Source organism: Pungitius pungitius, chromosome 5 (genome assembly GCF_949316345.1).
Source record: "Pungitius pungitius chromosome 5, fPunPun2.1, whole genome shotgun sequence".
Classification (NCBI taxonomy): domain Eukaryota; kingdom Metazoa; phylum Chordata; class Actinopteri; order Perciformes; family Gasterosteidae; genus Pungitius; species Pungitius pungitius.
Window position 1 is genome coordinate 12,402,376 of NC_084904.1, and position 24,344 is coordinate 12,426,719.

Genomic DNA, 24,344 nt, shown 5'->3' on the forward strand with positions numbered 1-24,344 from the left:
ATTGTTAACGTCGGTCTCCTTGGGTTCATTGTGATTTATTGCACAGCAGGAGGTTAGCAATGTGGCACAAAGCATGGTGTGATTTCAAGGCATCAGCCCAAACTCCTACATTAACTATTTACAATACACTGAGGCTTGCGAGGCTCCCACTCTGCCCTCCTACAGTGTGGGCAGCACATCATTCAGCAGTCTCCCACTCAGCTCTCCACCAGGCTGTGCCATACTGGTGACTAAGTTATTGTTATGCAAGCGACTGAAATGATCCACAGTGGAATGCATTGAATTTGGTGATCCAAAGCGTTCTGTTGCATTCAGTGTGTGTATTGCAGTCTGAATATGTTATGTTAGGTGAAGAGGAGACGGGCGCGCACATATCTGTTGCTTATCTGCCTGTAATGGAACTGACCGATTTCCAACAGGCTGCCGCCCACGTGGCTCTAATTGAGATGGCAAAGAGAGGAACATTAGCGTGGAACGAGAACTGGAGATGCTTGTCAAAACGCTCCGGTGTGCTATCACTTCCTTGCGCTAATTCAATTTATGCACGGATGGACTCTGTTTCTCTCCCTGTCTTTGTCTTCTGTCTGCGAGACAGTGTGTGTTCAAGGGCACATCTCAGGTCAACAGTCTTCCAATAGAGGAAACAAACACAGAGCTCTCTCATTACTGATCTCTCTTTACATTAATTAGGATCAACTTGCATTCACGCCTTGTTGAATTAATGAAGAACTCTGGAAACAAAGACAACTTCAAGAGAGTCTTTCAGGAAAGACTGGGCGGAGTTGGCAAGGGAAAGATAACCTGAAATTGATTGCCAAATATGCCTCTGTTTGACTGTAAGTCTTTGCCGAGAGAGGGGCAGCTGTATGTAGAAAAGAAAATGCCTTTGGCGATTATGTGCATGTGCATGTTGAAGCTGTTCAATTACACCCTGTGACTCAAAGACTGAGTCACATCTGTGCATTAAACCCCTGAGACACAAGAGGCGCTAAAGCCAACACCTGTTGCAACTCCTGAAACTGAAAGCTCTAAACTGCAGATGTGTTTGTGTGTCTGTTTGTTTCCATGTGAAACTCTCTGCAGGCATTGTTTCCCAAGCAATACTTATATTTCAATATATCTAGAGTTGCGATGTGTGTCATATTTCAATGGTTATATCAAGCATGCAGGAAGCTTTACTTGCACATTTGCATTCTTAGCACCACAAAATCCATTAATATTACTGAACAGTTTAATGGCACTTCTTTTGTAGAATATTGTTTAAATTCAAACTTCTTGGGGATTTTCAAGAATAGAAGGGATATTCACTCAGTAACTAATGGTTTATACACCCTGGGGAGCAGTTTAGAGCTTTCCACTTCCTTCATATTTTTCTTGGAGCTCTAACTTCTTCAACACATCACCGCCTCTACATTTTTCTCATCCCTTCTGCCGGCCACCTCTCTCTGTTTTAACATTCATGTTCCATCACCTGCGCTTGTGTAACACTGCACACTCTGCATGCTGAACACCTCCTCCTCTTTCTCCTCTGTGTTTTTCCTTCCTTCTCCACACACTCTCATGTAGTCCTACTGGTAACGTGTCCACTTAAATGACCCCCTGGCTTACTTGCTTAGTTTTCCTCTCTACTCTCCTACCTCCTCATCCTTTTCCTCTGATAATATTCCCCAGTCCACAACTTTTTTTTTCTCACTTTCACACTTGTGTGTGCACTCCTTTCATGCACTGATGGGAGAGAGCCCCCTATGGCTTTCAAGCTTTTGTTGTGTCCTCATAACTACATCTATGTAGTGACCATGCAGCCTACTTGTTACTGCCAGAGATCATCGCTGGAGTGCAAGAGGATCAACGCGCTCTGAATTGACCTCCATGCGATCCCCCAACCGATAACTCTGGCTATTGGCTCAGTCCGGAATCGCTGTCTAGTGGGAAGGATGCGTGACGAGTGTGATGCCTTTCTCTATGCCGGTTTTTAAGGAAGGAAAATCAACATAAGAATTATTGTTGTATAATTTTGAGAGAGCAGAATCTACTTTGATCTACCTTTATGGTGTCTTTTAAAAGCACAATTTGAGGAGATAGTATTTTTTTTCTTTTCTTTTCTTTTTTCTACAACTGGTGGGTGTCGTTTTGAAACAAAATTCAAAAGCACGAGAATGTTGCAGTGTTTGGTACAAACACCATCAAGAAGTTTGCCCGATCTCCATCAAATTACGCACTGAAAAATGTTAACAGTTGCCAAGCGGTTATTGCACAGATCATACGGGCAGGACGTGGTGGTGTGAGTTGAAATGACTCACAGTTCCGCCACTCACACTGCTGTCGATGATTATGATAATTCGCGCACAGCACTCCACAAGCTGCTTTATAAAGCGACATTAATCATCCCAGATTCACTCTGACTTCCTACACTCTCCACATTCCCCATCATTCTCTTTCCTCTCCTGTCATACTCCCCTTCTTTTTCTCTCGCTCCCCCTTTCTTCATGTTTTCCTTTCCTTCCCAATCTTGGCTAATCACACACAGGAGGGGTGCTGCTGCTGAATTTTAATATTCATTTATACAGCAAGCCTTTGATGTCGCCCATCACCCCCTCAGTGCAATGTAAGCACTTCTCTATCTCCTGCTCTGCCAGCACTGCCATCCCAGAATATCTCCCCCTGCACCCTGCACTTTGAGTGTGTGTGTGTATGCATGTGTGTACTGACTGTAGATATTACCTGAGAAGCCCCGACAATGCTGGAATATATAAGGGCAGGGTAAGAGCTAAGTGAGGAGTGAGGGATAAATCGACCAAAGTTGAAGGTGGCGTATGAGTGAAAGATAAACGGATGGTTAAAGAACCAGATGAGTATGGAAAATATGATAATATATTGTAATCTCCAACATTAACAGGAGTAAAACATAATTGGGTTGAGTGTCATATTGGGATCAATGAGGAATTAATTAAACTTAAAGCTCATAATGGAGTTTTGATCATCTGCTGATCTGAGCTACACAGACACAAATCCAGATATACAGACCTAAATACAGATTTATGATTCCACGCCACAGTATGTGTATGTTTGTATAGGCACATAGACTATTCCACTGTATGGAAACTGCAGCTCTGTGGTGTGGGTCTTTGGTAGTTAACCGTAGCCCACTGTCTATATTTAGCCTTAAACCCTCTCCTTTCCCTTCTGTGCTCCCCTGTGTGACCCTCGCTCTGTGCTGTAGGCATTTCCATATCAGAGCATGGACGGACGACGCTGGCTTACAAAGATTGGACGACAGAGAGAGTTTCTGTAGAAAAGCTGCGTGCATTTCCCGTATTTATGTGACGACGATGGCGTAGAGGAAAATTAGACTTTAGATGTACTCTGCTGTAGTTTTACGACTCAGTTAGCTTGTTTTTCACGTGTAAAGTACAAGGCGATGAGTACATGTATAGTCGGGTTTTGACAACCTTTCTTTCTGTGGTGTAACTATGGAGGATGGCGAGTTGGTGGTTCGGTTGCCAGGGCGATCTGGCTCCCCAGGAGGCAATAGGAGTTGTGGTGCTGGCGGTGGGTTTGGTGAGACGTTGGTTTTGCGGCACAAAGAGGTTCACCACTTCTTCTTCCTCCCCTTCAGGGAGCAGCCCATCTACAGCACGAGGGCCCACGTCTTCCAGATCGACCCCAACACCAAGAAGAACTGGCTGCCCACCAGCAAGCACGCCGTCACCGTCTCCTACTTCTATGACAGCACGCGCAACGTCTACCGCATCATCAGCCTGGATGGTACAAAGGTGAGTGGCTCATTCGAAATGTTACTGCACACCTGACAAAAACAAAGATTCCATTGTGCCTCCGTTTGTTGTTGTTTTATTTCAGCCCGTCGGCGTGGTTTTGTTAAGATGAGGGACAGCGCGGTGGGAGATTGTAGTGGTCCTGTGATCCACTGAGTGTTAGTGATGTTAAGCAGCACTGCACTGGAATCTAATGTGCAAACACGTCTTAAAGGAGAGCAGCTCTGAAACCAGGCCCGAGACCACAGCTCATGTTTCACTGTGTGTAGTCATGTGCGCATGTCCGCGTGTCCGTCTCCACTTCAGGGTCCACACTTTCTGTCTCCGGATATTCTTATTAGAGAACCGGGAGGGGTATTTCTGCTGTGATTTATAGGCACGGGGCAGTCCTCACCAGTTATGGAGAGAGGAGGGGGCAAAGTTATATGAGAAAAACAGATGACAGAGTGAGAGGAATGTGTTGTAGAAAAAGCAAGAGCAGGAAGTACAGATGATGTGAAGTTAGGAGATCGAGACAAATGTGAAGAATTGATGAAGCTGAGCACGGCTGCAGTTTGCTTTCAGGGATCACCTAGTGAGGGTGGACCATTTTTGGCCCTCCATTGAACAAACATCTCGTATCAAAGAGTACTTGGTAGATAGTTGATCACTAAATTCTTCTATTGTGTAACACACAATGACAGACTGCTACCCCTTCCATTATTTATTGATCCCAACTAGAATGCCAACCATTACGCAACACTGCTAATTGATCAGACATTAATTTGTTCTCCATTTGTGTTATTTAACAACGGAGGTTGGACTATATAAGATCTAGAGGTAGCCTTCTGGTTTAGATCTTATATATTAAATATAATATATCCAATTTGCAATAAGTCTATTGGAGGGATAAGCAAATGTTTTAACACAAATCTGGAAACTTAAATGTTTTTTCCCTCAATCGGGTCAGTCGCACAATGCGGTTGTAAAGGGTTTGTTTAAAAAAACGTATCTTAATGGCATAGAGGATTAAACTATAGGCTACTTTGAGTAGACAGATAATACTTGTTGTTGGGATTAACACATTGGGGGTTTTGATCTTCTTTTGGGTTTTGTTGACAACAAGTAAAATGCAGCGTATTGCCGGACTAACTTAAACCCAGATCTGCCATCTCTCTGTGTTGTGCAGACATCGCTGTACATGTACGAGCTACATGTCCACGTCTCATCTAACTAACCGTGGGACGCTGTCAAAGTCAAACTTAGCACCCCTCTATTTGCTATACATGCATGGATTTTATTGTGTTGATGTGTCCAAGCTGCACTTTTGCCAATCAGAAACTGTCCTGTCAGGCTTCCACTGTCACTCACACACACACATATGGAAACAGCCCTATTTGTTATGATGAAGTTTAGGACTGTAACTATGGTCATTTAATGAATCACAGACCAGTGACACAAGTTCAATTTGTCATACATGTGTAATCTTCATTCACACATACAAAAAGTACGTACTTGGGGCTAAAAACTGTACTTGCCTCTTCGTTTGATCCTCTCTCTCTCTCTTGTTGGCACACATTACATTGCAGTAATTATGTTCATGTAATGTATTATTAATGTATAAAGTGGGTTGTCTATGTCCTACAGGCAATAATCAACAGCACCATCAGTCCCAACATGACGTTCACAAAGACCTCACAGAAGTTTGGCCAGTGGGCGGACAGTCGAGCTAACACTGTCTACGGCCTGGGATTCTCTACTGAGCATCATCTAGCCAAGGTACCACCCCCATCCAACCCCCCCACACACACATACACACACAATCTCCCCCACACACACAAACCACGCATCAATCACAGGGAGGCTTCTCTGTTCTTCCTCTCCCAGAGAGAGGATGGTGTTTCAGCTTCATTTGACTCTTGTTGTTTTTCAAGCTTTTTTCAAGGTGTAGAATCAGTTTAGCACTTCTAATGAGTTTTTTTCCTTTGTTCGTTTATGAAAGTTATGCATATCTGTGTGTTCATTGTGTGTGTGAGTATGTGAGGGTGAGAGTAGGTAGTGATTCCTCTCCTCTGCAGTTTGATTGTTTGTCATGTGATGTGTGCAAACAGTTATTTTATGTATATCATGTACTGTAATACTGATGACGTTTTTTGGCCATTAATACTGCTATGGAGCAAAAGCGTTTCCCAACGGCCACAAATTTATGTGAGAACCCAACTAAATTCACAAATTACCCAATTGATGGAGTATCTAATTATGTGACTTTAAGACGGACAGTTTTTGTAAAACAGTAACCGATAATGCATGATAATTGATTCTTTGAATCCACCAAGTAAGGTGATGTTCTTATTGTTTGACTGTTTTGTTCCTCAGATTTAATTTTAGACCATATAATGTATCGCCTGATTGTTAAAACAAAAAATAAAAAATGTCTTAAAATATAATAAAATAAATGTATAGCATGTTTGGTTTGATTGATTCACAGGGTAATTAAAACTGTGTCTGATCTATATCAATATGCAGTTTGTCACCCAGTCTAAAGTTGAAATAATCAGATTCACCTCTCAGAGAAAGTGCCAAACTATTCCCAGTGCACTTACACTGAAAACTATTGCATTTAGATCACTAGACCAGAACTATTATATTGCACTGAAGTGAAGTGATATTGAGTTACTTATTGGAACTCCACTAATAGCGGACACAAGACCGGCTCCAGTAGTGCTGCCAATTTGATTTCCTCTCCACTCCGCCCTCTGCAGTACTGTATTCACTAAATTACTCTGTAACACTGTGGGAGTTAATGTTGGAGATGAACCACACCCTGAAGGGACATTGGGGGAAAGTGCCAGGGTGTTTATTTTTGCTCAAAGCCCCTGAGCTGAGCTCACCTTACTGCAGCAGCATCACTGGATGTATCTTTGCCCTTAAAATACAATTTCTCCACATGGTGCAGATCAACTTCAGCACCATGTGGAGAAATGTAAGAAAAACACAATGGCTGCTTTGTTCTGTGTTTGTGTGTGCTTGTGTGTATATGTCAATGTTATAGTGGTCACTAACAATGACCTAGTTAGCTCATGTTTCTGCTGAGGCATTATGGGTAATGGCCATCTTTTTTAGGTTTGACAGTACAGGCAGCAGATTTATTTACTCATCCTCCTGGCATCACGTCTAACCTATTACACACTGATCTGTGTGTGTGTGTGTGTGTGTGTGTGTGTGTGTGTGTGTGTGTGTGTGTGTGTGTGTGTATCCATGCACATAGGGCTTTACTAAACAGATTAAACAACAGCATTGTGTGAATTACAGTCAATACCTTCGGATGTCCTCTGTGTCCAGTTTGCAGAGAAGTTCGCAGAGTATAAGGAAGCAGCACGGCTCGCTAAAGAGAAGAGTCAAGAAAAAATGGAGATGGCCACGTCCCCTTCGCAGGTACGTTCAGTAACCCCCCCCCCCAATAACCTTTCTGTTAGGCTGACCTCCTGCCACAGCCAGGGTGTGTATACTGAACAGCTGGTGAACAGGGGCCTGTTTCAATAAGGAGGTTCAACCAACTCTGAGTTAAAACTTGAACTCTGAGTTGACTTACCCTGAGATGGGAAACTCTGAGTTTTCGGTTACAGAACAGCTGAAATGAGTTAGTTCAATCAACTCTGAGTTGACCTACTCTGAGTTAAGCGCGTGCACCACAACTATAAAAAGCCATTATCAATGGAGCGCAGATATTACGAGTCACCATGGCAACAGCGCCAGACAAAAAGAGGTCTTCATATTTTTCACCAGCAGAACTGGATGTGCTTATGCAAGCATATGGAGAGTACGAACATATATTTTTAAAAAAAGCAACACGGCTGCAGCGGCGAAGGACAGAGAGTTAGCTTGGGAGAAAATAGCTGCTCGAGTCAATGCGTAAGTTTACATTTGAATTACTGTTATACAGTGTTGTGTGTAATTAATTTCTATGTAATCTAAAAACTGTAATTTAATTCCGTAATTTAAAGTAAAATCTGATGTAATTGCATTAAATGCTGCATAAACTATAAAGCAATTCTGTATAAAACAATAGTGGATTTAACATCAAATTTTAAAAGATATATTTTTTCAAGAATAATTCATGCAATTGTATAATGTTTATTTGAAAGCATTAAAAGTGCAGTTTCTTGTCTCTCCTTGTATTGTTCAAGTGGTTGAAGTTGATATGGGATTTAGAAAGTAATTAGTAATAAGTAGACCAATACTTTCTAGAGATAGTCATTATTACATTAATCTAATTACACTGTTGAAGAAGCCAGTTGTAGTTAGTAATATAAGTGACTTGCCCAACTGTTATAATATCAGAAGTGAAACTGGAAGAAGAGTGTGTTATTCAACCTAATTTTAATTTTCATGTAGGTGCAATCTTGCACATTAATACTGTGGATGGACCTCCTGTTGACATAGTCCGCTTCATTTTCGGAAGGTGCAATGATGGGAATATGTGTGCCATCAATGCATCCAACCACATTCGGAAATCCTAAAAGGAATTCTATTATTAGTTTACTTCCAGGGGTCGCAGCAATATGCTCTTAACTGAACGTCATTTATCAGGTTAGCCTCATTTAAACCGATTTATACATCACTGACCTGCAATCCTGTGAAACTCCTCTTTGATGGCTTTCACGGGTTTGTGCCCAGGAAACAGCACAAAAATTTGGAGAAAGCGCTTAAGAGCGAGGCACACTTTCCTTACAACTCTGCAAACAGTAGCCTTACTGATATGTTCTGCATCCCCAATGTTATACAGAAAACTACCATTTGCAAAGAAACGTAATGCAACGCAAAGCATCTGCTCGGATGTTAGAGCACGGCCGCGATGGCTGATGTTTCTGATGTAAGGATGGATGAGATTATGGATGTATCTTATTGCAACCCAGTCTCCAAAAAAAGCGTGAAATGGCTACGTTGGTCCACCGTGATAAACGTAGTCATGTCACGTTTTCCCCCAAAATAACGTTACTATGTTACGTTTCTTTTGGCCCATTCATTTACATTGCTTTGCAAATAGGTCACGTGACTATCAAGTTTCCCGGTAGCGAAAAGAAAAACATGGCGGACGGTCAGCATAATCTCCGTGAAAAACACAATATTTTAAGAAAGCATCAGCATTTGTATGCATTTCGATAGCATTTCTAGCGAGAAGTATGCGTTATTCTTTCATAATCTTCTATCAGAGACTGTAGAAGACCTTCCGTTTATTCGTTTCTGCGAAGATTTGAGTGTCTCTTTGAGAAAGCGTGGCTACGCAACGCCTTTAACGGCGCATTATTAAAAAAACACTTCCAGTGGGGGCGTTACCGTAAAGAGGCGTTCAGCCTTAAAGCCACTAATCGCCAAACAAAACAAACTCAAAGCACACGAATCACATTATGACTTTTTAAACATAAATTCCCTTATTTTTATGAGTTTTCAATGAAAGAATGCATAATTTCCGGGTGTAGGCAAGCCCGGGGCATCCCGAATTATGGGCAATTTTGATTTGTCCAGCTTTTTGACAGCTCCAGTCCCGACTTCCAATCACAGCCTCCTAAGTCAGTGACGCGCCTTAAACTCTCGGTTGTTGTGAAGTTGTGTGAGTGCAACTCCCCCCCCCCCCCGAACATTACGTCTTGTTTACATGGAAAAGGGGGGCGGGGCTTCGCCTTCGGAGCGGAGCGTCATTTCTCGCTCCACACGTCTCCTCTTTTTACTGGCCAGGAAAACGGGCGATCTATCCCACGTGGGTCTGGCTCCATTCCATTGGCTCTGACGAATCCATGGAGAGGCGGGACTTATCATTTTCCCGGCAAACGGAGCTGCATTGGTTGCCCTGTGCGTGAAGTGGCCGTGAGGCCTCCACTAAAGTCTCTCTCTATTTGTTCTGCTTTACTCAATAAAAGTAAAACCTTTACAGATATACTGTCCACACTCTAGGCTAACATAACGGAGATTCCAGGCTTCTTCCTTTATGTTTTATGGGGATAAAGCCTCTGTAAGTAGTTTTTTCCCAAGCAAATCTGAGTTTCTTCTGTTTTTTGTGTGTCCCATACAAATATCAAAATATATATACTGATTTTCACATCCAAACACACTCACTTATGTTCCCTTTTATCATGACAACAAGAAATTTCAAGATAAACCTTTTGCTTTCATAAATATGACAGTTTTAGTGTGTAAATGCCCAGCAGTATACAGTCCGGGGGCCCCTATCGGGCCACTTGTTAGATGCTTCGATTAGTCTATCACTACTATACTTTGATCTGATGACTAATTTGCACATCATGCTCGTACCGGCATGGCTTCAGGCCCTTCCCAGGCATAGTTCATCATCTTCCGGGGTCCTATAGCCAGTGTTGGGAAAGTTTACTTTCTACATTAACTAGTTCAAAGTTTAGTTCACACATTTTAAAAATAAACTAGTTCAGTTCATAGTTCAAAATATTTGAAATAAGTTCACGGTTCCAAAAAATGAACTAGTTTAGTTCTTTTTTTCCATACGTTGCTGCAAGCTATTTTTTTATTTTAATATTGCCACAGCCCAGAACCACAGACAGCAATTATTTGATCAGTTTTAACACTGAAGCTATGCATCAGATTTAATCTTCATATCCAATTTTGAATCCTTATCCAACCAGGGTTTACATTAGTGTTGCGAGGTTGTCTTTTGTCCCTGCGGAGTTACCGTAGTGGGAACGTATGCTAGGTGTTGTTGTATGTGTAGAACTCATAGCGAAGTTTGCTCTGGGCTCCTGGAATAAAAACCCTCTTTCAACGTCGGAACACGACTCGCGTCTTGCCTCATAGCATGACATGGTGTCAGAATTAAGGACTTCACGTCGACATTAGGAGTAAGATGGCAAAGTTTGGACCTCCGGAGCCGTTCGACTTCTCGCAGCCGGCGGAGTGGCTTACATGGCGGCAAAGATTCTCCCGTTTCAGAGTCGCGTCAAAACTGGACAAAGAGGGCGGCGAAGTGCAGGTGAACTCGCTCTTGTACTCGATGGGGAGAGATGCCGAACCTATTTACGGCTCGTTTGTGTTTCCTGCGGCAACCGAGGCCATGCCATATCCGGAGTATGAGTTTAACCTAGTGATGCAGAAATTTGACGAACACTTTGTCCCGAAAAGAAACGTCATCCACGATCGCGCCTGTTTTCACAAGCGGAGCCAAAGGGCCGGTGAGGCAGTGGAAGCTTTCGTGCGAAGCCTGTACGAGCTCGCGCAGCACTGCGAGTTCGGTGCGGGGAAGGACGAGCAGATCCGGGACCGGATTGTCATCGGAATAATAGACAAAGAGGTTTCTCAGAAACTACAGCTAGAGGCGGACCTGACTTTGGAGAGAGCCATCCAGCTTGCACGGCAAAGCGAACAAGTTAAACAACAAAGTGCAGAGCATGCGGAAACTACAGTGAATGAGGTGAGACAGAAACAGTACAATAGCACAAGGAGGAGCTATGATAAACAACGGCAGGGACAAGGACAGAAATACAGTGAGAACAAACTGAACTGTCAGAGATGCAACAGGATGCATGATAGAAAAGAAAACTGTCCTGCTCGTAACAAACGGTGCAGAAAGTGTAACAAAATTGGACATTTTGAGGCCGCATGTAAATCCAAAATGCTGAAAGAAGTTAGAGCAGGGGCTGTTATGGATTCAGACGAAGATTCATTTTTCATCGGAGAATTATTCCTGAGAGCAACCACGAAGTCAAAACAAAACATAATTGAGGAGTCAAACCCGGATACTGACTGGGATGTAGAGCTACTAGTCAATGGCAGTCCGGTGGATTTCAAAATTGACACAGGTGCGGATACCACCGTTATGACTGAAGAGACTTTTAGCAAGCTACGTCAAAAACCCAAACTGAACAAGTCCAGGCCAGCAGTGTATAGCCCAGGCGGGAAAGTCCAATGCGTGGGTAAGTTCCTTGCCACTACTACATACAAAAGTCAGAAATACCAATACTGGATTACAGTCATAAGAGGACAGTACGTTAGTAACTTGTTGGGCAAGGCAGTGGCAAAGTGCATGGGACTGGTAGCGAGAGTCAATGCTATCACTAGTGACTTAACAAGCGATGTGTTCGGGGAAATAGGGCTACTGAACTGTAAACCTGTTAAGATCGAGCTGACTGAAGAAGCAGTCCCATACAGCGTCAACACGCCACGCAGAGTTCCGTTTCCTCTCCTCCCAAAGGTGGAGAAAGAGCTAAAGCGCATGCTGAGCCTCGACATCATTGAGGAGGTTACAGAGCCGACAGATTGGTGTGCCCCAATGGTGCCCGCTCCAAAACGCAACAAGGACGAGGTCAGGGTGTGTGTGGATTTGAAACGCTTGAACAAGGGGGTGAAGCGTGAACGTTACATTTTGCCCACACTGGATGATATAACACCTAAGCTGGCAGGAGCCACGGTTTTCTCCACTCTGGATGCCTCTAGCGGGTTCTGGCAAATTCCATTGGACCCCAACTGCCAAAGACGGACAACCTTTATAACCCCAATGGGACGGTTTTGCTTCAAGCGTCTGCCCTTTGGCATTACATCAGCGCCTGAGATTTTCCAGCGGCTGATGACTGACCTGCTCAAAGGCCTAGAAGGGACTGTCGTTGTGATGGATGACATCCTGGTTTATGGATCTACAAAAGAGGAGCATGACCGCCATCTCGACGCGGTGCTGCGGACGGTTAAGGCGTCTGGTCTCAAGCTCAACAGGGCCAAGTGTCACTTTGGGAAGACTGAACTACATTTCTTTGGACACATCATCAGCGCGGAGGGGGTGAAGCCTGACGAGAGCAAAGTGGAGGCCATCGCTCGGATGTCCAGTCCTTCCAACGTGGAGCAGCTGCGGCAGGTGCTTGGACTGGTTAACTATGTTGGAAAATTCCTTCCAGGTCTGTCCACAGTGTTGCATCCACTCACTAACCTGCTAAAGAAGGAGACCGCGTGGGTTTGGGGTGAGCCTCAGGAGCAAGCATTTAACAAAGCAAAAGCAATGCTCATGGCTGCACCAGCCCTTTGTTATTACAACGCCAACAGACCAACAGTGGTCAGTGCCGACGCCAGCAGCTATGGGCTTGGTGCTGCCCTGTTGCAAGACCACGACGGAGAGTTGCGGCCTGTTGCCTTTTGCTCGCGCACACTCACAGATGCGGAGAGGAGGTATTCTCAGATCGAAAAGGAGTGTCTGGCATCTGTCTGGGCTTGTGAACGTTTCGCCCGCTACATTCAAGGTATGGGCCGGGTCCGTTTGCAGACTGACCACAAGCCACTGGTGCCATTGATTAACTCATACGACCTGGACAAAACGCCACTACGATGTCAGAGACTGCTCATGCGTCTCATGCGATTCAATGTCGCTGCCGAACATGTTCCCGGTAAGCAGCTAGTAGTCGCAGATACACTCTCCAGACACCCATTGAAAGACAGTTACGTGCCCGAAACAGAAATGCAGGTAAAGGCATATGTTAACACTATGGTGGCTAGCAAACCAATCAAGTCACCCAAGCTCGAGGAAATTCGCAAAGCCACACAAAGCGATGCTGAGCTTCAAAAAATAATCACATTCATCAGAAAAGGGTGGCCTCGCAACATGGCAGAGGGCTCACCACTGCGTGGATACTATACAGCCAGAAATCACTTGTCAGAGTTGGACAATCTGGTCCTATACCACGACCGCATAGTAGTTCCAGCAGCGCTAAGAGCTGGAGTCCTGGACCAGCTGCACGAGGGTCACCAGGGCCTGACCAAGTGTCGGGAGCGAGCCAAGTTGACAGTTTGGTGGCCAAGCATCGGAGCACAAATCACTAACAAAGTGAAATTATGTGACTTTTGCAGAGAGCACAAACCTACACAAAGACGTGAACCGCTGGTAACCACTCCCCTGCCCAGCGGCCCATGGCAAAGGATTGCTGTCGACCTGTTTGAATTAGAGGGTAAGACTTTTCTCGTCGCTGTCGATTACTTCTCCAGAGACATTGAAATTGCTTCCCTCACCACCATTACCAGCAAGCAGGTGATTGACAAACTCAAGCACGTTTTTGTGAGGTGGGGCATCCCCCTTGAACTGGTCAGTGACAACGGGACGCAGTTCACATCAGCAGAGTTCCGAGATTTCGGACAGAAGTATGGTTTCACTCACATTACCTCCAGCCCACATTACCCCCAGTCAAACGGAGCTGCAGAGAGGGCCGTTCGGACTGCCAAATACATCCTCAGACAGCCGGACCCCTGCTTAGCCCTTATGGCTTATCGCGCTACACCACTAGCAGCAACAGGTGAGAGTCCAGCACGGCTCATGACTGGTAGACAGATCCGTACTACGGTTCCAGTCCTGGAAAAGACGTTGCTGCCATGTCCATTCAACCCGGATCAGGTCTATATGAAGGACGCAGCAGCAAAAGATTCATATAGGTTCTACTACGACCGCAGGCATTCGGCACGCGCGCTCCCTGACCTTCGTCCTGGTCAAGCGGTGAGGGTGAAGCTCGATGGGGAGAAGGGATGGACAACACCTGCTAGGGTCATCAGTAAGTCTAAAGAGCCACGGTCCTACATTGTGGAGATGGACAATGGGAATGTGACCCGTCGGAACAGACGCCACCTCCAGACTGTTCCTGAGACCGAACCTTCTGCGGACCAGCGATGCGCTCAGGCTACAGCGTCCCAGCAGAACAGCGGCTCTCCACCGCCAGATTTGACTGCGGTGCCGGAACCACCGGTGAGCCTTCCACCAGCAGGCCCTCCCTCAGAGTCTCCCCTTCCACCATCTACTCCTGTGAGAAGAACTTCCAGGGGTCGCGAGATAAAGGTGCCTCTTAGATTTCAAGACTGATGTGCAAAAGGGCAGAATAATCCCTTTCAGGACTGAGGGCAGTCTACCCCGGTGACGTCCTGCACCGTTCTGAGTCTGAGTTCTAAGACTTTAAGTGAAAACAGTGTTTTGGTTACAAGGCGTTGCATCTACTTTGTTATATTGTTTGAGAAGGTTAAGATTTAAGAAATATTGCAAAATGCAGATGTTTGGCTTCCTGTTATTGCTAACTTCCAAAAAGGGGAGATGTTGCGAGGTTGTCTTTTGTCCCTGCGGAGTTACCGTAGTGGGAACGTATGCTAGGTGTTGTTGTATGTGTAGAACTCATAGCGAAGTTTGCTCTGGGCTCCTGGAATAAAAACCCTCTTTCAACGTCGGAACACGACTCGCGTCTTGCCTCATAGCATGACAATTAGCATTGAGGGGACAGCATTTCCCCTTTGTTGCTTTAATTTTGCTGTCATTCACTCCACACTAGCAGCAGTTGCAGAGTTCACCCCTACACTACATTCTCAAACACATGCTGCTTGAATGGTCTTTTTTAAATAAGGTATTATAAAAAGAAAAACAGGACAGTAATCATTAAGGTGCAAATGTTTGCAAAGAAAGGTCAGATTCCTCCCATCCTCACCGACCTTGTCAGTAACTTCATAAAAAATTTTAAAATTATTATACGCCGCCTCTGCTACACTTATTAATGCGCGTTTACGGTGTGTTTTCTATAGAAATCTGGCACCCCATTGAACGACATTAACCTGAAAGAACGTGCCGTAGAAACCAGAATGAACGAGTTCACAGTAACGTTCATCGGGCATTAATACAGTACGTTCAATTCACGTTCGCCCAAAATATCAACGAGTTCATGAACTATCGTTCAATGAACGCGTTCAGGCACAACACTGTCCCGAAAGGGCCGGGATCGCACTTCACCCAGCATGCCTCGGCCTTCACTTTTTTCACTACAGAGTTTTGTTGCACCCTGTGACTCCGGCGTTAGACTCCTTCGACTGAGTTTCAAGATGGGTTGGATGGGTTACTGACTAAAATGTATGCCCAGGGTTAGGGTTAGGGTTAGGGTAAGACATTCTTCAGGTTATTGTAGGCCAGTTGAATGTGTATGCCATACAATTTGACACAAACAAGCCCTTTAAGTTTACATGTTTTGTATGTGGATTTTGTACATACAGTGTTGGTCATTTAATTTCTTTGTTTAATATTTTTGAATTTATGTTTGAATCCATTTGTGGTTAATGTGCTCAAAATGCACTACTTTCTTAATGCTTACATTGCTTGTTTGACCTATTATATTTACAAGTTGCCCTGAGGCAACAGACCTAAATCAAGTTAGGGGGTGGGGGCATATATTTTAGTCATTAACCCATCAAACCCATCTAACAAGTGGCCCGATAGGGGCCCTCGGACCGTACACTGCTGGGCCTTTACACACTAAAACTGTCATATTTATGAAAGCAAAAGGTTTATCTTGAAATTTCTTGTTGTCATGATAAAAGGGAACATAAGTGAGTGTGTTTGGATGTGAAAATCAGTATATATATTTTGATATTTGTATGGGACACACAAAAAACAGAAGAAACTCAGATTTGCTTGGGAAAAAACTACTTACAGAGGCTTTATCCCCATAAAACATAAAGGACGAAGCCTGGAATCTCCGTTATGTTAGCCTAGTGTGTGGACAGTATATCTGTAAAGGTTTTACTTTTATTGAGTAAAGCAGAACAAATAGAGAGAGACTTTAGTGGAGGCCTCACGGCCACTTCACGCACAGGGCAAGCAATGCAGCTCCGTTTGCCGGGAAAATTATAAGTCCCGCCTCTCCATGGATTCGTCAGAGCCAATGGAATGGAGCCAGCCCCACGTGGGATAGATCGCCCGTTTTCCTGGCCAGTAAAAAGAGGAGACGTGTGGAGCGAGAAATGACGCTCCGCTCTGAAGGCGAAGCCCCGCCCCCCTTTTCCATGTAAACAAGACGTAATGTTCGGGGGGGGGGGGAGTTGCACTCACACAACTTCACAACAACCGAGAGTTTAAGGCGCGTCATTGACTTAGGAGGCTGTGATTGGAAGTCGGGACTGGAGCTGTCAAAAAGCTGGACAAATCAAAATTGCCCATAATTCGGGATGTCCCGGGCATGCATACACCCGGAAATTATGCATTCTTTCATTGAAAACTCATAAAAATAAGGGAATTTATGTTTAAAAAGTCATAATGTGATTCGTGTGCTTTGAGTTTGTTTTGTTTGGCGATTAGTGGCTTTAAGGCTGAACGCCTCTTTACGGTAACGCCCCCACTGGAAGTGTTTTTTTAATAATGCGCCGTTAAAGGCGTTGCGTAGCCACGCTTTCCCAAAGAGACACTCAAATCTTCGCAGAAACGAATAAACGGAAGGTCTTCTACAGTCTCTGATAGAAGATTGTGAAAGAATAACGCATACTTCTCGCTAGAAATGCCATCGAAATGCATACAAATGCTGATGCTTTCTTAAAATATTGTGTTTTTCACGGAGATTATGCTGACCGTCCGCCATGTTTTTCTTTTCGCTACCGGGAAACTTGATAGTCACGTGACCTATTTGCAAAGCAATGTAAATGAATGGGCCAAAAGAAACGTAACATAGTAACGTTATTTTGGGGGAAAACGTGACATGACTACGTTTATCACGGTGGACCAACGTAGCCATTTCACGCTTTTTTTGGAGACTGGGTTGCTTATTGACTGTAAAGAAAAACGGTACCGCTCAAATAAAAATGAATATGGATATGACAAAAAATCCACTCTGGGTCTCAAAATCCTCTCCCGACGTAAATGCAACTCCCTACGGATTAATGCAGCCTCTTCATCCACAGGATCGTCCATAAAAGGACATGCCATTTCATTCACTTGATTTGATGCGCTCTGCGTGACTGAAATGTGCGCAATGAATGAATACCGAAAGAATGAATGAGGTGATTAAATACCACTTCCTCTTTAAAAAAGGGGAGGAGACGAAATAAACTCTGGGTTTCCCGAAGAAAACCTGCTCCCGACCAGGTTAGGTTCACAGAGTAAGTTGCCATGGTAACTGACTCTGAGTATAAGTTACCTCTCTTTCTGAAACAGGCTTGACTTACTCTGCTTTCTCAGGTTTAACATACCTCCCATTCTGAAACAGAAAACTCAGAGTTTCCCTCATTTCAGGGTTAACATACTCAGAGTTTTCACTTAACCTCCTTTCTGAAACAGGCCCCAGGTCAACCAAACAATTTGTTTTTTTTCCCCTTTGGTGTTGTGTTGTATTATCAGAGGAGGCATAGAGGAACATTTTACAAAATAATTTGAGAGAAAAGGTATATATTTTTTGTGTTTAAAATAGCTGAAGCTAATTGTGAAAGAGTTAAATCTTTACTGTAGAAAGAAATACGAATACAAATATTCCATTACAAGTCCTTAGTTCACAATGGTACTTATTAATAAATAAATATTAGTAATAAAATAAATATTTCTTTAGTGGAATTGCAAAACAACTCATTGTTGTACAGGCTCCCAACCAGACAACAGCCAAAAAGGTTAAAAATCATTATGAATTGAAATATGTATCTAAAATCCCTCTTAAAATAAACCATAAGTTCAATTCACAAGGTTGTCTTTTGAAAGGTGTCTCAAATTGTCCTTACCTGCAGAACAGATAAAATAAGTTGCCTTTCACTGCAATGGAGTCCTGTGAGGTCCCGACACCGAGGTTAAGAATAATAGTCGTAACACAACATGGTACATTTTATCACGCCGTGAATTATAAGAAAAATACACAGCTGTTTGCGGACTCTTTATACATATGGGAGCATAATTATTTTGTATGTGTGGGTGTTTTAGTGCAAGAAAAATAAATGTTTTCAGAGGACAATCTTTAGACAAATCTGTTCTGTAATCTAAAGGTTGTTAACAGGCTTTGTGTCCTTGTCTGTTACGCTCTACTTGTACTATTAATGCACTGCCACAATACCTTGTGCTTCGCATGTGAGGAGGTTTTTAATGAAGCCAAGTGGACAGCTTTGCTCTCATCAGGGGTTGAAGTATATGCGCTGGTCACTTCCACAATAGTGGAGCTGCAGCCTTTCTGCTACGCGCCTGCAGTGCTTTACTCAAGCTGTCTGCTCTGGGTCACTACTGGAAGTCTCTCTTTTCTCCTCTGTTAATCCTAGAAAACAGAAATTCCAAAACACAAGAGAGGAATTATTCGACCAAAACAAGATGCGAAAACACAGAGCTAAATTCTATTTGCTGGCCTCAATAAACCAGACCCCAGTGGACAGGCATTGGGAACAGATATTAAATGGTATACAACCAATGTGAAGTGCAAACTTTTACGACTTAATCGTTCACTTATCTCCCGCTTCCTTCTTGTCCATTAGAGACACACAGCCAGTGCCATTGTGCTGCTGTATCGTGCCCCAGCCATGGTTCTTAATAGCTTTGTTTTATGTGCAAGCAGCAGCTAAATGATTTGTCTCTCACATAATTCTGTGGTTGTATGGGATATAAAGATAAGCATTAATCTGTCATTCTGCTATTTCCCAGTGCAATAAGCTATTTAATGGCCTATAGGCATGTGCAGCTGCTCACTAAGACGCTTGCAATCTTAACACCACAACAAGAGCTTTATGAGTGTGAGAGAACCCCACCCTCCCCCCTTTAAATACATAAACAAACCTCCATCAATTTTCATGTCAACTCCTAGAAGGAGAGGGATGAGTCAAATTTACAAATGATTTACAATTGTTGCCATCTCTGGCCATAAGAGGACTGTCACATCACTTACAGTAATTATTATACATTTCATAATATAACTCTAAATTGTGTCAATTATGTTGTGGTTATTAATTTGAAAAATCTGTTAAAAGCCATTTTGATATTTGTTGTAAATACAAGGAAAACTTCTTGACTTTCACTTTTGACATTAGAGATCATACATATATTTGTTCTTATGGAAATATCACAGACGTCTAAATTTGACACGAACATTTTTTGGCATGGATGGATATTGGTCCAAAACTCAATCAAATAGTTGAACAGTTACAGGCTGATGTGGCCTTACCATAAATAATTGATCCCAGTCCCTTACACACAGTAAAGCCTACGACTTATTAATTTAACATTGGTACTCCCCTGAATCCAAAGCCAAAGTATTAGGAGTATCAGGATTGATAAAGTCAGAAAGGTGTAGTTTTTATTCATTATCTAATCAAGACTAACAATTTAAAGGAGTATAAAATGATTTAAAAAATGTACAAGCCTTAATAGATTTATTCATGTCTAACCGGCAGTAACAGCTGATCAACTGTTTCCCATGTAGGAGTCCCCAGGAGGCGAGCTCTCGTCACCTTTGACCCCTGTGACTCCGCCCATGGAAAGCATCAACGGCACGGATGACATGTGTGACACAACACCAAACTCAGACGCCCGTCCAGAGCCGTCGCAGAACGCACTGGCCTTTGCTCACAGGTACATCCCGTACGGTGATGTTTTGACCGTCCTGCGTTGTCATGCTCACCACAGTACAGACGTCGCAGTCTGACCACGCGCTCTAACATTTTACATAGATTACACTAAACGACTGAATATTCTGAAATTTAAGTACTCAAATACATCAATTCTGATGAGTTATATCCTACAGATTCACACCTCTTCTGCCATGTCTTTCTTTTAGTCTGCCTGCACCACTTCATGTTGCATGTCAGTGTGGTAGTGAACTGCTCCTATTCACGGCTGCTCTCTCGTATCTTTCCTCTCTAGGGAGCAGTATAAGACTTGTCGGGTCTGCTCTTTCTGATAGGGATGTCATTACAAGTCCTGACTACTGCAACATCTACACAAAACAAAAAATGTTCAGGCGCAAAACATTTCCCAAAAAATAAGGCTCTTGATGCTTGTTTAGTAACCGCTGACGAATAAGGTTACAGACCGCCGACACTCAGTCAGGAGGAATGTTGGTGCAATGAATGACATCCTTCTTAGTCACACGCTGACACATTACATGGACCAGCAAAATGAGTTACTTTAAATGAAGACTCATTCCAAGTTATTATTTTGTCCAATCTGAGCATGCTTGGTAAAAGAAAAAACACTCTTATTTATTGAAGTATTTATATGTTTACCTACTGCAATGCAATAATATCTTTTTAAATGCAAATCTTTTGACTTTAATGTTGTTTGGTGCATTAGAAATATGTGACGGTGTCACTTCTATGCATGCAGCTCTACTGTTACACTGTATACATTCCTGCTGTTCTTGTGTCCTGTCAGTTGACAGAATATTGAAATGGATAATTCATTTTCCTTTTGAATGTCAATACCGGTTCATATACAGTAGATTGTATAAGATAATAGCATCAAAGTGGCATGTAATTATTCTTGATTTGTATAATGGCTTTCTGAAGAGGTGTGGCTGTGTCAAAAAGGTGTTGATGAAGCGTTTATGTAAGACTTATATAACATACTGTGGGTAGTGGGAGGCAGTGAAAGAGCAAGACAGATGGACACACACAGAGTGTGTGTGAGTGTGTGTGTGTGTGTGTGTGTGTGTGTGTGTGTGTGTGTGTGTGTGTGTGTGTGTGTGTGTGTGTGTGTACGTGTGGCATGTATGTATCAGAAGCTGCAACGATAGAACGGTAAAGAAGTGTATTGTACAAATGAGTCTTCACATGAGTCACTGATACCTCAACATCCACCAACTGCAGCACACACTACAACAAATAACTGAACTGAACAGAAGGGCACGGGTAATGAATCCTTTGAAGAGTATTTTTCTCAGGAAAGGAAATGTTCCTTTTATCCACTGTCACCTGTAGTCGACTGTACACAGAGGTCTTTTCACTTGTAAAATCTCTGTAACCTCATTTTGTTATTTCTCTGGCTGCGATTCTTATTAATTAAAGATGTCAATCAATGGCTTAATGTATTATCATTCTTTTTTGCTAATGATGGGTGTTTGTGAGGAGGCCTGAAAACATTTTTAAATATTCAAACATCATTGTAGAGCTCTTTTTAATGAGTTTTTAACAGTGTCTTGAAGTCTCTAAAGCTGTGACAAGCTCAAGAGAAAATGCTTAGAAATCCCTCCCGCTGCATCATGAACTTGGTGAGGCTGCACAGAACTGAGTGTGCAGTGGGAGCAGAATGTAGAGAGGACACCCACTGCCTGCTGCAGCCTTGCTGATGTGTCTATTAATGCTGCATGCGTGGGAGACCGGGTCGACTCTCGGCATTCACGATGGCAAGCATGGGCGTAACAAGCAAACCTCAGTCTCACATTTCTCCCTGGCGTATGCAGAGCGGGTAGATGCTAGTTCATATTCTCTCTTCTCTGCCCTCTCTATGATTCATTGTTCTTTACTTTAACATATCATACAATTGCTTCATCTCATATGTCTATCATATTGTACAGTAGCTTCTTCAGCCTTTTATGAGCCTGAAAGGGCAGTTAAAATGTATTTTTTTGAACTGTACATTTAAATTATACAATAGTTTGTGGGATATTTTAAAAACAAAATTTATTTGTATAAAACGCGTGATGGCTCAGACTATCATATAATATCATATAACAGGTGTTAGCTGTCTTTTGCCCCTGACCTTTCTGATCTTGGTTTGTCTCTTTGCCACGTGTGTGGACTTGACCTGCAGATGATGACTTATATCCATAACATCTACAGCACTCTACCTCTTAGTGGAGCTGTATAAGTAGGTTTGTGTGGGTGCATAGGACAGAGGAAGAGAGAGGAGGATAAGATACAGCCGTTTGCAGGGCTGGGAGAGTTTTCTTTTTGTTTTATTATATCGCAGGATGTAGGCGTGTTTGGCAGGTCTGCAGTGGAGTCGTGTTAAATGGTTTTGTGAATATTGAAAGATGTTTTTTTTCGGGACTGCTGGGTCTGTATGTGAAGGGAGCCCTGGTCTTGGTGGATGTAGGCGTCTGTCGGTGGGTTTGTTGTAGGCTTGTGTGAACGGAGACGCTGCAGATGTCATACGTCACAGTCCTACAAGCGCCTCCGTTCACCCAGTGCTGCCATGGCAACAGCTCTGGCTCTCAGCTCTTGAAGTGCTCTGTGTGGAGGAAGAACCTACCCGACCACGCAAAGTTGTCAGGACAGGGAAAAGCACGATGGAGCTGTAGAAAAACCTTAAAGTTTATGTTTTGTGATTCTTTATCTTTATTTAGCCATTTAGGAGAAATATACATTGTGAAGCAGTAAAACACAAAACAGCGTGTCGATGTTTTATTCAACAGTGATAGCTTACTGGCAGTGTGCAGATTATGTTATGTTTAAACAACAGAATACACTCCTAATTTAAGTTTTAAAATGAACAAATATATTTGAAACCACTTTAAACTAAATAAATACAATAGAAAAGTAACCTGACACCCCACGAAATCTGGTAATGTGCTTCGTCCTGTCTGTAACACCAATGCAATCCTCTCTAACAGAGACATTTTTTTAATTATTCAACGTTGCAAAATCCAAAGTCGATGCAAGAAAAATATTGCTTAAACATTTAACATCACAGTTGGCTTTACAATGACTAGAAATGGAATCAAAACAAATTATTCTATGATAAGTTACTATGAATTAGCAAATAAAATCCTCATAAACACATTCACATTGTGTAAATAATCACTTTACAATCAGCAGTTCATGGACAGAGTAGCAGCTAACTTACCCACAATGCTTTTCACACACCTCCTGCTCTGCTGTCCTCAGCCAGAATTGTGCTCAGGTGCCCCCCCGAGACCTTTCAGCCAGACTCATTTAATGGAGACAAACACCGGTGTCAAAGCATCTTGCACTCTTTTCCCTCCTCCGATTCTCGCTCTGTCGCTTTCGCCTCTTTTCTCGTCTGTCTCCATCTTCACATCTCCAACGTCTGGCTTGCTCTCCCGCTCTGCAGGTTGGTGTGTGGGGTTTGTACATTGCCGAAGCCGTGTGCTTTGGTGACAGCCTCGTGCTCCATGCGTGTGTATATAAGCGTGTGAGTGGTTGAGTGTCAATTGAGATGTGTAGGATGAAGTGCCGTCTCCCTCCTATGCGTCACACACAGACACACTAGCACTCATAGAGGGGGAGGCGGTTGTATAAGAGCTGAAGGCATCGTGGGAGTCCTCTGTGAATTTAGCGCTGGGTTTTCTCTCTTTTACACTTTGGAGTGGGTGTTGTAGCATAGTGGACTTCTGCTGTAGTGAGAGTTTGTACATGTGTGTGCGTGTGTGTGCCAGTTAGGGGGCAGATATAAAAATGAAAACAAGATTGTTATGGGTCATACAAAGACCCTCGACATTTCTTGAGAAAGCCGAGCTTGCTTTTGTGCTTCTCTATGTATCTGTTTCCACCTCTGTGAAGAATTACTCTGAAGTGTGTGGGAGTAGTGGCTTTCTTTTCAAAGGTACTTGACTCAGTGTCGGTACTCAACGTTCAGGTGTCTCGTGCAATCTTCAGACATTAGTCGGACATTATGTGAGAGACAGGCAACAGGATTTATGGTAATCCTAAATGAATGCTTGCAGTGCTCACATTTTTTGGTCGAGATGCACGACAGAAACATTTTCCCTCCAGAAAGTTGAGTTTGTATATATATCTAATACTACAAAAGAACTCATGTGCCACCAGCCTTTTTCTCCCCCATATCTTTCTCCATCATACAAGTCAATCACTTTTTCCTTATCTCTCATCTCATCGTCTCGCCTGTGAGTAGCTGGACCAGATTAGGCTCTAGCCAGG

At 43.2% G+C, this 24,344-nt stretch overlaps 1 protein-coding gene across 3 annotated transcripts in view; it reads left to right on the forward strand.

Moving 5' to 3' along the window:
• homer1b (homer scaffold protein 1b) overlaps positions 1-24,344 on the forward strand; it is a 29,622-nt gene that overhangs the window by 1,728 nt on the left and 3,550 nt on the right. Inside the window, exons 2-6 of one of the 3 annotated variants that reach the window (XM_037481936.2) lie at positions 3,617-3,773; positions 5,400-5,531; positions 7,095-7,187; positions 19,928-20,076; positions 20,368-21,522. In XM_037481936.2, coding sequence (XP_037337833.1) covers positions 3,617-3,773; positions 5,400-5,531; positions 7,095-7,187; positions 19,928-20,076; positions 20,368-20,404 — 568 coding nt within the window. In that variant the 3' untranslated portion in view covers positions 20,405-21,522. Of the gene's footprint in view, positions 1-3,226; positions 3,774-5,399; positions 5,532-7,094; positions 7,188-19,927; positions 20,077-20,367; positions 21,523-24,344 lie in introns of those variants that run through there. The other 2 variants (XM_037481935.2, XM_037481933.2) reach the window with 2 other exon arrangements.